The sequence below is a fragment of the Chelmon rostratus genome, chromosome 18 (assembly GCF_017976325.1).
Source record: "Chelmon rostratus isolate fCheRos1 chromosome 18, fCheRos1.pri, whole genome shotgun sequence".
Lineage (NCBI taxonomy): Eukaryota > Metazoa > Chordata > Actinopteri > Chaetodontiformes > Chaetodontidae > Chelmon > Chelmon rostratus.
Genome location: NC_055675.1, coordinates 4,333,867 through 4,353,264, shown reverse-complemented (window position 1 = coordinate 4,353,264; position 19,398 = coordinate 4,333,867). Strand labels below are relative to the sequence as shown.

The following is a 19,398-nucleotide window of genomic DNA, read 5'->3' as shown; positions in this document are numbered from 1 at the left end:
AGGCAAAGGTCAAATCAAAATACAATCAGTCCAAAAAATGCCAACAAATCCAGACAGAAATGCAATCAAATTACCTGACATGAACAGACTGGGGCCATACTCAAACTTAAACTGATTCGAGTTAGGGTGAATAGTTTTTTTTTTGCCCAAGAAACTTTAGGTTGCATGTCCTTGGGCAGAGATCACACAAAATCTTTAAAGATTTTAAAAAGTTGATGTCATCTCCACTACATTATGTTGCTCTGGCACCTAATGTCAACAACATGAACACCCCCACATCTGATTGGACTGTTGACAATATATGTCTTATGCAAATGAGAGAGGACTTGATAAAAATCAAGATTGTGTCCAGTGGCACAGTCATGAAGAACACCATCAACACTGATGTGTGAACTGTCTTCAGCGTTTAGGTATGACAAAAACTGAAAATCTATATTTCAGATTTCAGAGAACTATGATTATAGTTTTGCATTCATGCAGGGCAAAACAGGCTAAAATAAGCATTATTTTTCTGTTTTAAATATTGTACATTTTTAATGGAAAACTGATTTGTGGGAACTCCAGAAACATGGCACCAGAAGTCACTGCTGAACACACTTACGTTGGCTTACATCCCTGTTATGAAATACATAATGTTTCTTATATGAAGCCAAGCACACCTTCCACAGTATGTGTTTTATTCCATGTTTTCTTTGGCTCATTGTCTGCTGTCACAATATGTGGAAACCTTCTTGTAATAATCTCCATCACTTACTTCAAACAGCTCCACACTCCTACAAACTCTCTCATCCTTTCCTTGGCAGTAGCTGACCTGCTTGTTGGGCTTGTAGTTTTTCCTTTCAACATGGAATTCTCTGTCAGTTCATGTGTGTTCTCTGAAGAGTTATCTTGCAAAGTACGAGACAGCTTTGATGTAACACTGTGCACAGCTTCCATTTTGAATTTGTGTTGTATTTCTATTGACAGATATTATGCAGTGTGTCACCCTCTGACATATAGAACGAAGATAAATGTTCATGTTGTTGTGATCATGATTGTGGTGAGCTGGAGTGTTTCTCTTTTAGTTGCAATTGGCCTCGTAATGGCAGGATTAGACCAAGCTAAATGTCAAGAAAACTGTTTCATTGATCTTCAACTTGCAAACATTTTGGGGCTTCTTTGTTCATTTTACCTCCCAGTGATTTTAATGCTCTCTATCTACCTGAAGATTTTCCTTGTTGCACAGAAACAGGTACGCAGCATCCAGGGAACAAAGTCTGGAGCCACTGCCAGTAAGATGGAGAGAAAAGCCACTAAAACTCTGGCAACTGTTATGGGAGTGTTTCTGATGTGCTGGTCTCCTTTCTTTCTCTGTACTTCCTTTCAGCTTTTGACTCATATGCCAGTGCCAGTTGCTGTGATTGAAAGTCTCAGCTGGCTTGCACTCTCAAACTCAATGCTCAACCCATTTATTTATGCTTTCTTTTACAGCTGGTTCAGATCAGCTTTCAGAATGATCATATCAAGAAAAATATTTCAAGGTGATTTTTCTGACTCAAAACTGCATTGACTTCTTATTTAGAAAGCTGAATTGTAATGTAAACGGTCAATAATTAAATGTAATAATAAAGGCTGGGACAATATGTTCATCACTCCTCAGGCAGGCATTTGAAAGACTGGCTGTGAGAGTCTGGTTCGATAATGAAATCATATAAACACACCTGTCTCACAATATGATGTTGTGGCCTTTCCACATTGTTAAACCTCATGCCATATTAATAATCTTCCTTCAAGACGCTAACATCAAAGTTTTGTATGCCTTCACCATCATGTCAGAGAGAAAAAAATTGTTTGTCTTCTGCATTTGGTATTTTTGGAAACTTTGGCACGATAATTTATATTTCTTATGCAGTTCTATGCATGTTAACAAATATTGTCCTCACAAAACTAGTTTGTGATGATTGACCCACTTTAGCTTTTTTATTTGTTATCATTATTTTCTGGTACTTTTTAGTTTCATTGACATGAGTAGTTTTTGGAAACACAACATAGCAAAAGCTATAACATATATTTGAATGTATTTCAATTTTACAAAGAGTGCTGCTATTCCACTTCTAAAACGCTACATCCTGTTGTGGGCAGGCTGTGTTAGTCATGGCTAATCAAATCCCCACTTTCATCCCCTTGAAACACAGGGCTCTCCCCGTCATGAAGCACTGACAGTTTGTGGAGACACTGTGGAGTTTTCCTCAGAGGAAACGCATTGTTATTCCCACTGTCACCATTTTTTGTTTATGTTGTTTACCATAGTGCCATATGTAAAGGTAGAGTACAGTTTAAAATGTGTTTGTTGGTTTCTTATCCTATAATATTTGACTGTTTCACTTGCAAAAACAACTGGTGGACAAGCTTTTCATGGTTACGAAACATGGTGCAGGAAGGTCAAGTTTCAGAAGTGGACAGTCATGTAAATGGTTGACTCACACTATGTATAAATGCACATGTATATTCTAATTGTGCTTGTTCCAACTTTTCCTGGTGCTTTATGATGCCCACATTGAATAAAATATTCAATATAATCCTGATTTCTGTATCTCTGAGTTGATTGGAAATGTTTAAACAGCACACCTTTTCAATGCATAGTAAAAACATATTTGCAAGAAAATTAATTGTACTGAATGACATTAGTGGGTGGGTTTTCCAAAACATCATTGAACACTTGCAGGATAAGGACATTTCCCCCAGCAGGAATAATCCTGATACTGGCCTCAAACTCTCTGCTCCTGCTGAGAGCTGGATTGTAAATGTACATAATTGTTGGCCCCATTCTAAACAATTCTGTGTCATTTACAGTTATTATTGTTCTACTTAAAGATGTTGCTCTGCACTATGTCTTGAATGCCTTCATTATATGGTACTGTAAATGGAATAAGCATTGAAAAAGGTCTGAGACAAACACAGAACAGAAGAAGAAAATAATGATTTATCTCTACAAACAATATTTGTCGCATGAGGTCGACAACTCCAATGAGTGTGCTTCACACTTGACCTCAGGTGACTCCAACGACTCCAACAACTGCTGTTGCACAGCCAGCAGCAGTAATGACCCGAGTGGTATGAATGACCTTGATCATGAAACCACCACTCCCAATACCTGGGAGTCCCCACCAGTGAATTATAACTCAGAAAGCTCCTTGGACAAGATGCAAAACTTTTTCAAGTTTTTACAAAGAAAGCTAGTCGTCCTTAATTTAACCTTCTAAAGGGTTAACCCCCATGGTGGCTGGGCCTTCCCCACGGGGTCCGGCCAGGCTAAGCCCGAAAAAACAACGTGGGCCCACCCTCCAGTTGGCCCATTACCCGCAGGAGGAATCAGAAGGGGCCGATGCGTCGGGATTTGTGTGGCAGTCGTGGGCCCCGGCAGCCCAATCCCTGGACTCCGAATCTGGCAATGGGGACATGGTAGTCACTTCACTGGGGCCTTCCCAATTTGAACCCGACTGGTGTTCTGTTATTGGACTTCTGTGCTAGTCACAGTTTGTCCTTAACGAACACCATGTTCAAGCATAATGAGGTCAATGATCAACTTCTTGGTCGTGTCATCTGACCTTCGGCCGTATGTCTTGGACACACGGGTGAAGAGAGGGTCTGAGCTGTAAACTGATCACCACCTGGTGGTGAGTTGGATCCGCTGGCAGAGGAGAAAGCTGGACAGACTTGGCAGGCCCAAACATGAAGTGAGGGTTTGTTGGGAACGTCTGGCGGAACCCTCTGTCAGAGGGGTTTTCAACTCGGACCTCTGGGAGAGCTTTGACCAGATCCCGAGGGAGGTTGGAGAAACTGAGTCTGAATGGACCATCTTCTCCACCTCCATTGTTGATGCAGCTGTTCGGAGCTGTGGCGGTGAGGTCTCTGGTGCCTGTCATGGCGGCAATCCCCGAACCCGGTGGTGGACACCGGAAGTAAGGGATGCTGTCAAGCTGAAGAAGGAGTTCTATCGAGCTTGGTTCGTTTGTGGGACTCCTGAGGCAGCTGATAGCTGGGTACCGGCAGGCCATGCGTGCTGCGGCCCGGGCAGTTGTGGAGGCAAAAACTCAGGTATGGGAGGCCATAGAGGAGGATTAGAGATTCTGGCAAACCAGAATGGGGAAGCAGTACCCTGCCAATATTGTTTACAGTGGAGGTGGGGAGCTGTTGATTGCAACTGGGGATATTGTCGGGCAATGGAACGAATACTTTCAGGATCTCCTCAATCCCATTGTCACACCTTCTGTAGAGGTAGCAGGGGCTGGGGACGAAGAGGTTGGCTCATCCATCACTCAGGGTGAAGTCACCGAGGTAGGTTGGAAGCTCCTCGGGGGCAAGGCACTAGGGGTGGGTGAGATCCGCCCTGAGTTCCTCAAGTCTCTGGATGTTGTAGGGCTGTCTTGGCTGACACATCTCTGCAACATTGTGTGGCAGTTGGGGACAGTACCCCTGGACTGGCCAACCAGGGTGGTGGTCCCTCTATTTAAGAAGGGGGACCGAGGGTGTGCTCCAACTACAGGGGGATCACACTCCTCAGCCTCCCTGGTAAAGTCTATTCGAGGGTACTGGAGAGGAGAATTCGGCCGATAGTCGAACTTCGGATTTAGGAGTTGTTGTGGAACAGCAGACCAGCTCTACACCCTCCGCAGAGTGCTCGAGGGTTCATCTGAGTTTGCCCAACCAGTCCACATGTGTTTTGTGGACTTGGAGAAAGGCATTCGACCATGTCCCTTGTGGCATTCTGTGGGAGGTGCTTCGGGAGTATGGAGTCCGGTGCCCTCTACTACGGGCCGACCGGTCTATGTATGACCGGAGCAGAAGCTTGGTTAGCATTGCCGGCAGTAAGTCAGACCTGTTCCCAGTGCACATTGGACTCCAGCAGTGCTGCCCTTTGTCACCGGTTCTGTTCATTATTTTTATGGACAGAATTTCTAGGCACAGCCAAGGGCCGGAGGGAGTCTGGATCTCAAGATAAAAGGATCTCTTGTCTGCTTTTAGCGGATGATGTTGTCCTGTTGGCTTCCTCAAACCAGGACCTCTGGCATGAGTTGGAGCGGTTTGCAGCCGAGTGCGAAGCGGCAGGGATGAGAATCAGCACCTCCAAGTCCAAGGCCATTGTTCTCGACTGGAAAAAGGTGGCTTGCCCCCTCTGGGTTGGAGGAGAGATCCTGCCTCAAGTGGAGGAGTTTATGTATCTTGGGGTCTTGTTCACGAGTGAGGGAAGGATGGAGCGTGAGATTGACAGGTGGATGCGGCGGCTGCAGGAATGCGGTCGTTGTACTGGTCTGTCTTGCTAAAGAAGGAGCTCAGCAAAAGGCAAAGCTCATGATTTACCAGTCAATCTACGTTCCTATCCTCACCTATGGTCATGAACTTTGGGTCATGACCGAAAGAACGAGATCTCGGATACAAGCGGCTGAAATGAGTTTCCTCAGCAGGGTGGCGGGGTGCTCCTTAGGGTGAGGAGCTCTGTCACTGGGGAGGTGCTCAGAGTAGAGCCGCTGCTCCTCCACGTTAAGAGGAGCCAGCTGAGGTGGCTCGGGCATCTTTATAGGATGCCTCCTGGACGCCTTGCTGTGAGGGTGTCCTGGGTGAAGACCCAGGACACGCTGGAGGGACTATGTTGCTCGACTGGCCTGGGAACGCCTCGGGGTCCCCCCGGAAGAGCTGGAGGAAGTGTCTGGGGAGAGGGACGTCTGGGCATCCCTGCTTAGACTGCTGCCCCCGTGACCCGGCCCCGGATAAGCAGAAGAAAATGGTATAGCATGGTATGGTACCTGACTTTAATTAGCCTGATAGGGCTATAGCTTTGATTCTAAATGTACTACTGTTTTTACCAGCTGCTTCCAGAGAGGGTTCATATCTTTATTTGGTTAATTTTTTCTGCTTCATACTTTCCCTGCCAAACTTAATTAATTTTTTCACTGTATCTCTCTGCGTCCAGTGCCACACGAGTGGCAGCCTAACCTTTCACCCACTCCCATTGAGCTGTTTCCCCTAGTTTCTTTAACTTAGTGTGTTTGTGTCATACTTCAGATGTGAATTTAGTCTTTGTCATGTAATTGTGTTAGCAGTGTATATTAACCCCTCTGTAACGGCTATCAAACTGTGATGTCAGCAGTGGAGCTACAAACAGGAACATCGCTAGTTAGCTACATTTTTCAGGAGCGTGGGGGTAGCATTGCTGTTTTCAGTCAAATAGCTTTTCAGTCGCTTCACACTTTTATCGATCAAGTAGTGCAGTAGTGTCTACTGAAGCTACATTGATGGTGACATCACGGACCAATCCTTGGGCTGATGCCTACAACTTGTCGGCTACAGACATGTGAGCTTGAATTTACCTGATGAAAATATGGCAGCGGGTGAGGACAGAGACGAATTGACCCCAAAGGAGTCAGGATTTTTTCATTTTTCTGCGATGGTTTGACTCATTAGATTTTGAGTTATCTTACAGTGTTACTGTTCTGCGAATGTGCCCATGTCTAAATTGAGCATACCCATGCTTCCACCAGGCTGTCAGGTTTCTGAGCTCTCCCCTCTCTCTCCCATCTCTCCCCTTTGCCCCAGAAAGACTTGACTGTAATCATCAAATCAATCAATCAAACACACATACCCATATCCAGCACCAGCCACTTTATATGAAGGGACTTTAAAATAAATTCCGCTGCCATCTGTTCTTGCACTATGAACCCACCGTATTTGCACTGTATGGCAGCTATTTATCCTGAAACTGTTAAATTTTTAGCACTTTTCAGTAGTTTTGTGTCACACTGGGCACATCCCAATTCTCTTCAATTGCCTCCACGTTTCCCTCACTTGCGTCTTAGTTCCTGCCACCAGGGATAAATGGAGAGACACAAGGAAAGCACGCAAGGAGAGAAGAAACAAGGAAATATGTTTCAGGAGAATTGAGACTGTTTCTAATGACATGGCACACCTGGATTTGCTGCATTTGCTGTTATATTCACAACCCTACCACCCCCCACCTTCAATACTCTGCATACACTTCACTTATGTTGACATTATCAGAAAAAAGTCTCCAGCACTAGCAAGTAACTATGTAGCACTTTTATTCATGCACATGAAAATTAATAACTTCATTCTTGGCTGGATGCCTCTTCCCGGTAAACAGGTGGTCATTTTCTGACCTGAACTTTATCAGCCTCGCTGTGTTTTCTTTCCCTGTTCAATGAGACATATTTCAGATATGTCAGTAAAGGCAAACCTACAAGCCAGGAAACACATTATTTCACTCAGATAGCACGCAGAGCACGTGACGAGAGGCCGATGTGCTTGGTTTATATATCAGTGACATTTCTGGAAACATAACATGGCCACGTGAAGGCTTGTTATCACAACATCACAGTTTCCTCCACCTAAAGTTTGATAAATAACAGAGTGCTGTAGTCTATATATGATCAAATATGTTACACGCATGCTGGGAGGCTGCTGTAAGCGAGATTTCTAACAAAACAAAACAGGTGGTAGATGAAATAAATTTAACTGAAACATGATGGTGTGATGCTGGCAAAGGCTCAAAGTACTGGACCCAAATGCACGACTCAGACACTTCTCTCAAAACAAAAAGGCTTCAGGCCTATTTATTAGCAAACAGAAAATGATCTCACAAAAATAGAAACGAAGAATGTTCAAAAATATGAAGTACAACAAAAATGCAAAAGTACAACCAAAAGCGCTAAGGATATTCTCTGATGATAATCAAACACAAGACTCTATACTCAATGCAGGGACCACTAGGACAAAACGCTGGACAGACGTGTAACACAGGGTTGGCACGAGACAATCTGGCACAGGACAGGGGAAACGCAGACAATATATACACGGTGGTAACAAGGAACAGGTGGAGCCAATCAGGGCGGGGCAGACAATCAGACATGTGGGAAACACCAGGAACTCAAGGGCCTGAATCGAGAGGAGAATTAGTTTTCACAATAAGACAGGAAGTTCAAGACACAGACCAGACAGCAGTGAACAACACCTCAACAGACCCGACGAGACATAACAGATGGATCCCCATATTCTTGTATTATTGCTCTCTGGAGAACGTAACACTAAGTTAGGGATGTCTGAATTACAGCCATTCATTGCTACAGATTCTCTGCCATCTCATTCAAATGTGCCAGCTGTGGGGGCGGAGTCTTCATACCGTTCAGTTGAAAGACTTCCGGGAAGGAAGCACTCATGTATCCTCGCTCATGGCTCCTCCGAGATCCCTCCTTGCTCCTCAGAGCAGAAATAAGAGCTTTGACCTGCAAGATGGCGGACCATCGAGGAAATGACAATTAAGAGAATTGAGATGCACCCTTTGTGTTTGCCAAGTCTGAGAATAAAGCTGGTAAAGATTACTTTGTGTTCTGGTGAGACTGCATTTGGGTCCTAAAACAACCGGCTACAGTTTCGTGTCTCTGTATTTATTTGCCTTGTTTTATCTTGTCTTGTTTTTATCTTTATATTTTTGCACACACTGTGGGACTGTTAAACGATTTTGACACCCCCCATGCCCTCCATGTAGATTCTGGTGACTTAACCCATGCCTCTGTATCTTCCCCTTTGCCCACCTTCTCTCAATGTGCTACATGCAACACCAGAGACTAGGGGTGGGTGGTACACCAGTTTCATCATCATCACCGGTGTCATATTGTGTCATATCATATTGGATTTTGCCATACTGTCACTACCATGACAAATATATTCCTCACTTTAAGGCTAACTTTGGTCCCACAATGTGCAGGGTAACATTAGGATTATGATCGTAACAATTTCTTTGTTGTTGGCTGCAAGAACCAAGACAAAAAGCTTCAACAACTCCCACCATCCAAGGAGGTGAGGACCCAGTGGCTGTAGGACTCTATATCTAAACACTAAAAGGCTATGTCTGTTGTTCTTGCAGACCTGACATGACATGACCATGTCCCAACTTTTTTGAAACATGTTGCTCTCATCAAATTCTAAATGAGAGTACAATTTTCAAAACAATTACATTTCTCAGTTTCAACATTTAATATGTTGTCTTTGTGCTATTTTTAATTAAATATGGGGTTTCAGTGTTTTGCAAATCATCACATTCTGTTTCTATTTACTTTTTGCACAGCGTCCCAACTTTTTTGGAAACATTGGTACTTCATTTTCATGCCTAATTGGAGCCAACTAACCTTTAAGTTTTTTTATCCTGTTTTTCTTAAGATAAGCTCCCTTGCATAGCTAGACTCATGTCTTGAGGGGAGTACCCTTTTTATTTCTGTGAGGTCATGATGTAGATTTCAGGTCATAATGTCCACCTCTACCACAGACAATAAAATACAAGATTTTTTTTTATATATACCAACACCAAGGAGGCAGATAATTCATCACCTCTCCCTCCACCCTGGGATTCACTTACAACCTGGTGCACCTCCTGCCTTTGCAGCTGCCAGCTGTCACTCACACAGTGAAAAGGCAGAAAGGACTGTTTTGATGCAGCCGTGGGGGAAGTATTATTGATGTTCATAGGGAGTCTTACACACTGTTTAATGGACTTTATTCGTTTCTGTGTGGAGAATGCCATATCCCCCCCACCCCCCACCCCCACACACACACTAACACACACACCTGCAACCCCTTTGTCTGAAGTCGCTGTGTACTGCCCGACCCCCACCTAAATCCCCTTGCCATAACATTCAGCTCACAGCTATCCTGTACACCCACCGCATTTCTGTTCCAATGCCCTAACGCCCCAACCACAACCTCCAGCACACAGGCCCCCGGCCCCAGAAAGAAAGGCTGCAAGTACAGATGTCATTAGCTCAAGGCTCCTCAAGTCCTATGCAGACCAGTTCTATGGGATAGTTGAACACACCTTCAGCCTGAACCTGAAGCTGGGGAGAGTGGGTGATAGGGGGTAAACAGGCTTCATGCTAAACTCAGCATGGGAGCCACTGGAGGAATCCCGTTTCGCCAGCATGGCCTTTTTAAAATAATAATCCCATTTAACAATCTATCCACATGTGGCGCTTCCGAATATCAGGGCTTTCGATTGAATTGTTATGGCCCTCATCTTATCCTTCCAGTCCATAGCACCACTCACTTAAAAGGAAACATAATCCAAATTTCGTGTTTGGCGCCGTCCCAGGTGGCAGCCTGTAGCAGCAGCTCCCGTCGTGTTTTTTTAAGTTTTCGTTTATTTGTCCGTTCGTTCTTTTTTTTTCTGTTTTCTGATCAATCACAACCTGTTCGTTAGAGTTGTGACAATGTCTGGACTTAAGTTTGCTACCCTTCTCCGTGTTTTTCTTTTACTTTCCCTACTTTTTGTAACTGGGAACGATGCCGACGGCAGCGGTGGCAGCATTGTTTACATGCGCGAACAGCTGATTGCGCTGTGTAGACCCGTGCTGCTGCCCGGAGAGAGACCTGTGGTCCCGCAGGAGTTACGGAGGAGAAGCCGGGGCTGCAGGTCTGGAGTAAAAAGGAGGGAAAAAAGGAGAAGACACAAACCAGCGGTCCCAGCGATTATAACGGGGAACGTGAGGTCTTTGGGGAATAAAACGGACGAGCTGGCAGCGCTGGTGAAGACCCAGAGGGAATACCGTGAGTGTAGCTTATTTTGCTTCAGTGAAACATGGCTGCACTCGCACATCCCGGACAGCAGCGTTGAGGTCCCAGGATACAGTTTGGTACGGGGAGACAGAGACTTTTCCAAAAGTTTGAAGAAGAAGGGTGGCGGACTTGCACTTTATGTCAGTGAGAGGTGGTGCAACCCCGGACATGTTAGCGTGAAGGAACGTCTCTGTACCCCCGACATTGAACTGCTGGCTGTGGGAATGCGCCCGTATTATCTACCGAGGGAGTTCACGTCCACCATTGCTATCGCTGTTTACATCCCCCCGTCAGCTGATGCAGCGGTAGCCTGTAACGTCATCAGCTCCACCGCCGCTAAACTACTGACTGAACACCCGGATGCATTCATGGTTATTACAGGTGATTTTAATCATGCTTCACTGAACAACACCTTAAATAACTATGCAGAGGGAAAGTAAGTGATAGAAAGTTTGCTATAGATGGTGAGGAAATCCCAACAATTAGGGAGAAATCAGTTAAGAGTCTAGGACGGTGGTACAATGTGGACCTGAATGATGTTGAACAGGTTGTGCAATTTAGAAAGGATGTTGCAGAAGGGCTGGAGAGAATAGATAAATCAGGGCTCCCAGGAAAACTGAGGTTGTGGTGCTTGCAGTTTGGCTTGTACCCTAGGTTAATGTGGCCAATGTCAGTATATGAAGTCCCATTATCTGTAGCAGAGAGAATGGAAAGGCTAGTTAGCTCTTATATTAGAAAATGGTTGGGTGCTCCCAGGTGCTTAAGCAATGTAGCTTTGTATGGGAAAGGAATGCTTCAGCTGCCAGTATCCAGTCTAACAGAGGAGTTTAAATGCACTAAGGTTAGGACAGAACTTTTATTATCTGGGAGTAAGGACATGTTAGTTAGCAATGTGGTTCCGAACCCTTCTGGGGGGAGGAAATGGAACCCAAGGGCAGCAGTGCAGGAGGCAGAGGCAGCTCTTAGGCATGCAGAAATAGTAGGAAATGTTCAATTTGGCCGGGGAGGCTTGGGGCTTGGCCCAGGCAAACCAGTGTGGACCAAAGCAGGTCTAAAGGAGAAAAGAAAGCTTGTAGTGGAACAGGTGCGTAGACAGGAGGAGTTGTTAAGAGGGGCAAAAGCAGTTGGTCAAGCCAAACAGGGACAATGGTTGAATTGGGAAGGTGTTGAGAAGAGGAAACTTAGTTGGAGGGAGATGTGGAATATGGAGGAAGGCCGTATTAAATTTCTGATAGGGGCGACATACGATGTGTTGCCAACCCCGCAGAACCTAAGTCTCTGGGTACAGGGCGATCAATCGTGCCCACTCTGCTCAGGTACAGCAAGTTTAAAGCACATTTTGTCAGGTTGTAGAATTAACTTATCACAAGGCCGGTATACATGGCGGCATAATCAGGTGCTGAGAAGCTTAGCCGCAGGCATTGAGGAGAGAAGGAAGCAGGTGAATTCTGGAAGTTCTAGAAAGGAGAGGTTAGATGTGCAGTTTGTTCGAGAGGGGGAGAAAAATAAAGCTGCTAAGTCAGGGAGAAAGCAGGTAGGTGGCTGCCTGGTAGGGGCTGATGATTGGCAAATGCAGGTCGACTTGGGAGGAAAGCTAGTTGTGCCCCAGGAAATAGTTTATAGTAATCTGAGGCCAGACATTGTCTTATGGTCCATGAGGAAAAAGACTGTGTATTTTATTGAGTTAACAGTCCCTTGGGAAAATTCAGTGGAGGCAGCTTATGAAAGGAAGAAGACTAAGTATGCAGATTTAAAGACAGAATCTGAGCAGAGGGGATGGAAGACCAGGGTCTGTCCGGTTGAAGTGGGGTGTAGAGGTTTTGTTGCAGGGTCAGCTGTTTCACTGTTGAGGGAGCTGGGAGTGCATGGGCAAAATTTAAGAAAGACAGTGAGGGAGATGTCAGATGAGGCTGCTAGGTCTAGTCAGTGGATATGGATCAGGAGAAATAATAGTAGTTGGGGGGTGAAATAGGGACAGTGAGGGAGGGGGGAGGGGGCAGAGGACATGCATGCCTAACCCGGCAAGAGAAGAGGTTAAAGTCTGAACAAGACACCTCTCCTCTGCTCTGCTTTCCCCGCCCATCTTCTCGCGCTGCCAATAGGAAGAGAACCAGGAAGTTTAGATAAGGTGGGGGTGTGGCCAGCTAGAGTCTCTCTTTGGGACCATGCGGCCTGTTCAGGTGAGTTTGCGTGGTAAGATACAGAGTTGGCTTGTTTTTTGATCTTTTTGGTTGTTTTCCTGTTTTGTTTGCTTCTTGAAGGAAATGTTAGAGTTTGTTTTCCTGCTCTGTTTGCTTTTTGAAGGAAATGGTAGGGTTTGCTGCTTCTTGAAGGAAATGTTAGAAGAGGCTGTTAAATCTAGTCTGTGGTTTAGGCCTCCACCTTCAGCACCCTCTAAATTTTCCACCCCCTACCCGAACAAGGGTCTGTATCCAATCCCTACTTTCATCTTTTGACTCTACCTCTTTATTTTCCATCCCCTACCCGAACCAGGGTTTGTATTCCCACCCCGCTTTTTCTTGGTGCAGTTGGTGAGAGGCAGGGGTAGATGATGGTAGTGTGGCAATCAGCAGTTACATGTGGCATCTAGGCCTGTGGTAGCATTGTAGCAGCTAACAATAGCTAAAGCGGTGAGAGTACGATAGTATCTTAGCAGTTAGTATTGGTAGCTAGCAATTAACATTAACAGTATAGGTGAATCTAGCTTTATTGTCTTCTTCTGTTCCTCTTAGCAGGTAGCGGTTAGCACGTAACATTAGCTAAATGGTAGCATCGGAACTGTATTGTCTTCTTCTGTTCTTCCTAGCGGTTAGCATTAGCATTAGCAATAGTTAAATGGTAGCATCGGTACTGGCCACTACCTGGAGCATCTCTGGGTCAGTTGAACGTGGCGGTGCTGTTTGGATTGTGTAGGAGCAGTGTGAACTGGCACTAGGGGGGGTGACTCTGGGACGCCGGAGTTCACTGCCTAACCTCCTGGAGGTGTAGTGGGACTAAGTAGGCGAAACACTGTTGAAGGGAGGTTTCCACCTGATGACCCCCAGAGACGTGTTAGGAATCACTGCTCTTTGGCAGGTATAGAGGCAGATTAGAGCTCCAAGGTTCTTCACTGAGAATGAATCCTCTTTTTGAGCACAAGTATCTTGTGTTTAAATCAACCCCGGACATGTTAGCGTGAAGGAACGTCTCTGTACCCCCGACATTGAACTGCTGGCTGTGGGAATGCGCCCGTATTATCTACCGAGGGAGTTCACGTCCACCATTGCTATCGCTGTTTACATCCCCCCGTCAGCTGATGCAGCGGTAGCCTGTAACGTCATCAGCTCCACCGCCGCTAAACTACTGACTGAACACCCGGATGCATTCATGGTTATTACAGGTGATTTTAATCATGCTTCACTGAACAACACCTTAAATAACTTTCATCAGTACATCGACTGCCCCACCAGAGACAATAAAACCCTGGATCTTCTCTATGCCAACGCCATTGACGCATATGATGCCACTGCCCTCCCCCCCCTTGGCAGGTCAGACCACAACCTGGTCAGGATGACTCCAAGGTATGTCCCTCTGGTGAAAAGACAACCCAAGCTACCAGGACAGTAAGGAGGTGGACACATGATGCCACTGAAGCACTGCAGGACTGCTTTGAGTCGACGGACTGGAATGTACTCTGTGAGCCACATGGGGAGGACATTGACAACATGACCGACTGCATCACAGAGTACATCAGATTCTGTGAGGACACCACCATGCCAGCCCGGACTGTATGCTGCTTCTCCAATAACAAGCCCTGGATCACCAGCGACCTGAAGGCACTGCTGAACGAGAAGAAGAGGGCTCTCAGGTCTGGAGACAGAGAGGAGCAGAGGAGAGTGCAACACAGACTCCGAGACATGCTGAGGACATGCAAGGACAACTACAGGAGGAAGCTGGAAGCCAAACTCCAACAGAACAGTGTGAGAGATGTGTGGACAGGAATGAAGCACATCACAGGGATGAAGGGGAAGGACAGGCAGACATCAGGGAGCCTGGACAGAGCAAATCAGTTCAACCTGTTTTTTAACAGGTTTAGCTCACCTCCTGCCACCTCTCAGACGCCCCCTGCCTCCCACACACCCACACTGTCCCAAACGGCTCACACCACCCCCCAGCATTCTCCTGCACAACACCTCTCCATCTGCCCCCCCTCCTCCTCCCCCTTCTCCTCCCCTTCCCCCACTGAGGACACCAGCATTTACCACCCAACGGTGACTTCAGGCCAGGTAAAGAGGCAGCTGGAAAGACTCAACCAGCGAAAGGCAGCAGGCCCTGATGGCATCACACCCAGGATCCTGAAGACCTGTGCTAGCCAGCTGTCTCCTGTACTGGAACATCTGTTCAACCTGAGCCTGAGGCAGGAGAAAGTCCCGAGGCTGTGGAAGACGTCCTGCTTGGTTCCAGTCCCCAAGAAGCCGAGGCCATCTGACCCAGCTGACTACAGACCAGTCGCCCTCACATCCCATGTGATGAAAGTCCTGGAGAGATTGGTCCTAGCCCAGCTGAGTCCACAGGTGAAGACATTCCTGGACCCCCTGCAGTTTGCCTATCAGCCCCATTTAGGAGTCGATGACGCTGTCATTTACCTGCTGCAACGAGCCCATATGCATATTGATGGTGGAGGAGGCACTGTAAGAATCACATTCTTTGATTTCTCCAGTGCCTTCAACACCATTCAACCTCTGCTATTGGGTGAGAAGCTGCGGGGGATGGGTGTTAACGACGCAGTGATCTCCTGGATTACTGACTACCTGACAGGCCGGCCACAGTTTGTCCGTCTGGGCAGCGGGCTGTCTGATGTGGTGGTCAGTGATACAGGAGCTCCACAGGGGACTGTGCTTTCTCCCTTCCTCTTCACCTTATACACCACTGACTTGTCACCTGCAGAAGTTCTCTGATGACTCAGCTGTTGTCGGGTGTATAAGAGAGGGAGAGGAGGGGGAGTACAGGACACTGATAGACAACTTTGTCGAGTGGTCCGAACAGAACCACCTGAGGCTGAACATCAGCAAGACAAGAGAGATGGTGATCGACTTCAGGAGGAAGATGACGCCTTCACAGCCACTACGGATCAAAGGGGAGGTGGTGGAGGAGGTGGAGGACTACAAATACCTCGGAGTGGTGATCGACAACAGACTGGACTGGAAATCCAACACAGAGACTGTGTACAAGAAGGGGATGAGCAGACTCTACTTCCTGAGGAAAATGAGATCCTTCAACGTGTGCAGCAAAATGTTGGAGATCTTCTACCAGTCTGTGGTTGCCAGCGCCATCTTCTTTGCTGTTGTTTGTTGGGGAAGCAGCATCAGAGCCAGCGACACTAACAGACTTGATAAGATCATCAAGAAGGCTGGCTCTGTACTTGGACTCAGACTTGAGTCTTTTGAGACTGTGGTGGAGAGGAGAATGCTGAATAAACTGCTATCCATCATGGACAATGATCAGCACCCTCTCCATCACACGGTGGACAGACAGCGGAGCACCTTCTCCCACAGGCTGCTACAGCTCCACTGTCGAAGGGACAGATACAGGAAATCTTTCCTGCCACATGCCATTACACTGTACAATAACAGCTGAAGATGATAATAATAATACAATACTTCTTACCACGACTGTTTGCTTTTGATATTTTATTATTATGTATATAATTTTTTACTGCTGCTATTTCGATATTTTATTATATATAGTTTGTTCTTACAGTCACGGTACACTTTATTTTCACTGCCATTTGCTTTTGATATTCTTATTTTGATATTCATTTGCATTTGATATTCCTTTTGTGCAATACTTTTTACTACTGTTTACTATTTGGCTATTTTATTATTTTGTTATGTATATAATCTTTTTACTGCTCGCTATTTTTATATTTTTATTATGTATAGTTTGTTCTTCATAGTCTTATTTTCACTTATTTCACTGTGTGTAATGCTGCTGCTACACTGCAATTTCCCAGCTTGGGATAAATAAAGTATATCTATCTATCTATCTATCTAAAACAGATCTCAACTCTTTTACCTCCTCCAAGCAAGAAATTATGTCTGCTGGGTCTATTTCTGTCCAGTTTGTACTGTCATGCTTGTCCGAAGAGTGTATTTCAAAACTGGTTCGAACCAAAAGGCTAATGCGAATGGTGAGGCAGGCAAGGGTCAAATCAAAATACAGTTAGACCAAAAAATGCAAACAAATCCAGACAGAAACAGGCAATAAAAATACCTGACATGAACAGAGTGGGGCCATACTCAGAACTTAAAACTGATTGGAGTCAGGGATAGGGTCAGGGATTTTCTTGGACAGAGATCTTTGTATGTCCACCTATAGGACAAATGACATATTAAATATAAAAATGAAATTCACATTACACTTTTTTACTTTTTATATTGCTGTAAAATGAAATTGCTCACAAAATTTTTAAAGATTTCAAAGAGTTGATGTTATCTCCACTATATTATGTTGCTCTGGCACCTAATGTCAACAACATGAACACCCCCACATCTGATTGGACTGTTGATAATGTATTTGTCATTCAAATGAGACAGGACTTGATAAAAATCAGATTGTGTCCAGTGGCACAGTCATGAAGAACACCATCAACACTGTTGTGTGACTACCTTCTGCATTTAAAAGGTATGACAAAAACTGAAAATCTGTATTTCCATCTAGAGAACTGTTTATTACAGTTTTGCATTCATGCAGGACAAATAAATAAGCATTATTCTTCTGTTTTATATATTGTTCATTTTTAATTGAAAACTGATTTGCAGGAACTCCAGAAACATGGCACCAGAAGTCACTGTCGAGCACACTTATGTTGGCTTACATCCCTGTTATGAAATACATAATGTTTCTTACAGGAGGACAAGCACACCTTCCACAGTATGTGTTTTATTGTATGTTTTCCTCGGCTCATTGTCTGCTGTCACAATATGTGGAAACCTTCTTGTAATAATCTCCATCATTTACTTCAAACAGCTCCACACTCCTACAAACTCTCTCATCCTTTCCTTGGCAGTAGCTGACCTGCTTGTTGGGCTTGTAGTTTTTCCTTTCAACATGGAATTCTCTGTCAGTTCATGTGTGTTTTCTGAAAATGTATTTTGCAAAATAGGAGAGAACTTTGACATAACACTGTGCACAGCTTCCATTTTGAATTTGTGTTGCATTTCTATTGACAGATATTATGCAGTGTGTCACCCTCTGACATATAGAACGAAGATAAATGTTCATGTTGTTGTTGTTATGATCGTGGTGAGCTGGAGTGTTTCAGTTGTAGTTGCTATTAGTTTTGTAACGGCAGGATTAGACCAAGATAAATGTCAAGAAAAGTGTTTCACTGATGTTCAACTTGCAAACATTTTGGGATTTCTTTGTTCATTTTACCTCCCAGTGATTTTAATGCTCTGTATCTACCTGAAGATTTTCCTTGTTGCACAGAGACAGGTACGCAGCATCCAGGGAACAAAGTCTGGAGCCACTGCCAGTAAGATGGAGAGAAAAGCCACTAAAACTCTGGCAACTGTTATGGGAGTGTTTCTGATGTGTTGGTCTCCTTTCTTTCTCTGTTCTTCCTTTCAGCTTTTGAATCATGTGTCAGTTTCTGTTGCTGTGATTGAAAGTCTGAACTGGCTTGCACTGTCAAACTCAATGCTCAACCCATTTATTTATGCTTTCTTTTACAGCTGGTTCAGATCAGCACACACGATATTGCAAGATGTCCTTTCAGAATTTGACAGTATGTATTGGAAATAAAGAGTTAATTTAAAGTCACTCCTCAGGCAGGCATTTGAAAGACTGGCTGTGAGAGTCTGGTTAGATAATAAAATCACATAAACACACCTGTCTCACAATATGAAGGTGTGGCCTTTCCACATTGTTTAACCACATCCCATATCAATTATCTTCCTTCAAGATGCTTACATCAAAGTTGTGTATGCCTTCACCATCATGTCAGATAGAATAATTTTGTTTGGCTCTGCAATTATTTTTCTAATCTTTCCATAAAATGCTGACTGACATATTTGATATTTTTGGATAATTTATATTTCTTATGCAGTTCTATCCGCCTTTACAAATATTGTCCTCACAAGTTTGTAATGATTTACCCATTAAAAACCATTATCACTATTTTCTGGTGCTTTTAAGGTTTATTGACATGAGTAGTTTTTGTAAACACAACATAACATCTTTTTATTTGAATGTATTTCAATTTTACAAAGAGTGCTGCAATTCCACTTCTAAAACGTTACATCCTGTTGTGGGCAGGCTGTGATAGTCATGACTAATCAAATTCCCACTTTCATCCCCTTGAAACACAGGGCTCTGCCCGCCATGGTGCACTGACAGTTTGTGGAGACACTGTGGAGTTTTCCTCACAGGAAACGTATTGTTATTCCCACTGTCACAATTTTTTGTTTATGTTGTGTTGTATGTATGCTGTTTATATTTTATAAGTGGAAAGTGCTCTCACTATCAGAGGTAGGATCACACAAACACCAATCCCAGTAAAATTCCTAATCATTGTGTGTGGTATATTCTATTCCTTGAAGTGCAGAAAAAGCTAGTTATTACTGATGAAATTTGACACAATAAAGATTAGCATGTCATTAGTCTCTGCAGCCTGAACCTTTGCTTCATGTCTAGTGTAATTTTAGAATTTATTTTTTATTATGCTATAAAAACAACAAATTTAGGTAAACACACACTGTAAAAAGCGATTTTGGAGGGTGGTAAATATAATCTATGTAAAACGTATAAAAATGACTC

The 19,398-nt window shown here is 44.5% G+C and overlaps 2 protein-coding genes across 2 annotated transcripts; both read left to right on the top strand.

Annotated features, from left to right (window-relative positions):
- Positions 1 to 643: 643 nt before the first annotated feature.
- On the top strand, positions 644 to 1,549 carry LOC121622372 (trace amine-associated receptor 1-like). Its single transcript, XM_041959333.1, has one exon. It carries the CDS (start codon positions 644 to 646, stop codon positions 1,547 to 1,549), a length of 906 nt encoding a protein of 301 aa, XP_041815267.1.
- A 1,706-nt stretch (positions 1,550 to 3,255) lies between these two features.
- On the top strand, positions 3,256 to 18,186 carry LOC121622371 (trace amine-associated receptor 1-like; the record flags this gene model as incomplete). Its single annotated transcript, XM_041959332.1, has 5 exons — positions 3,256 to 3,441; positions 4,012 to 4,077; positions 4,258 to 4,382; positions 14,049 to 14,159; positions 17,490 to 18,186. Coding segments are annotated over exons 1-5 (1,185 nt in total), but the record flags the coding sequence as incomplete, so codon positions are not given.
- Positions 18,187 to 19,398: the final 1,212 nt, after the last annotated feature.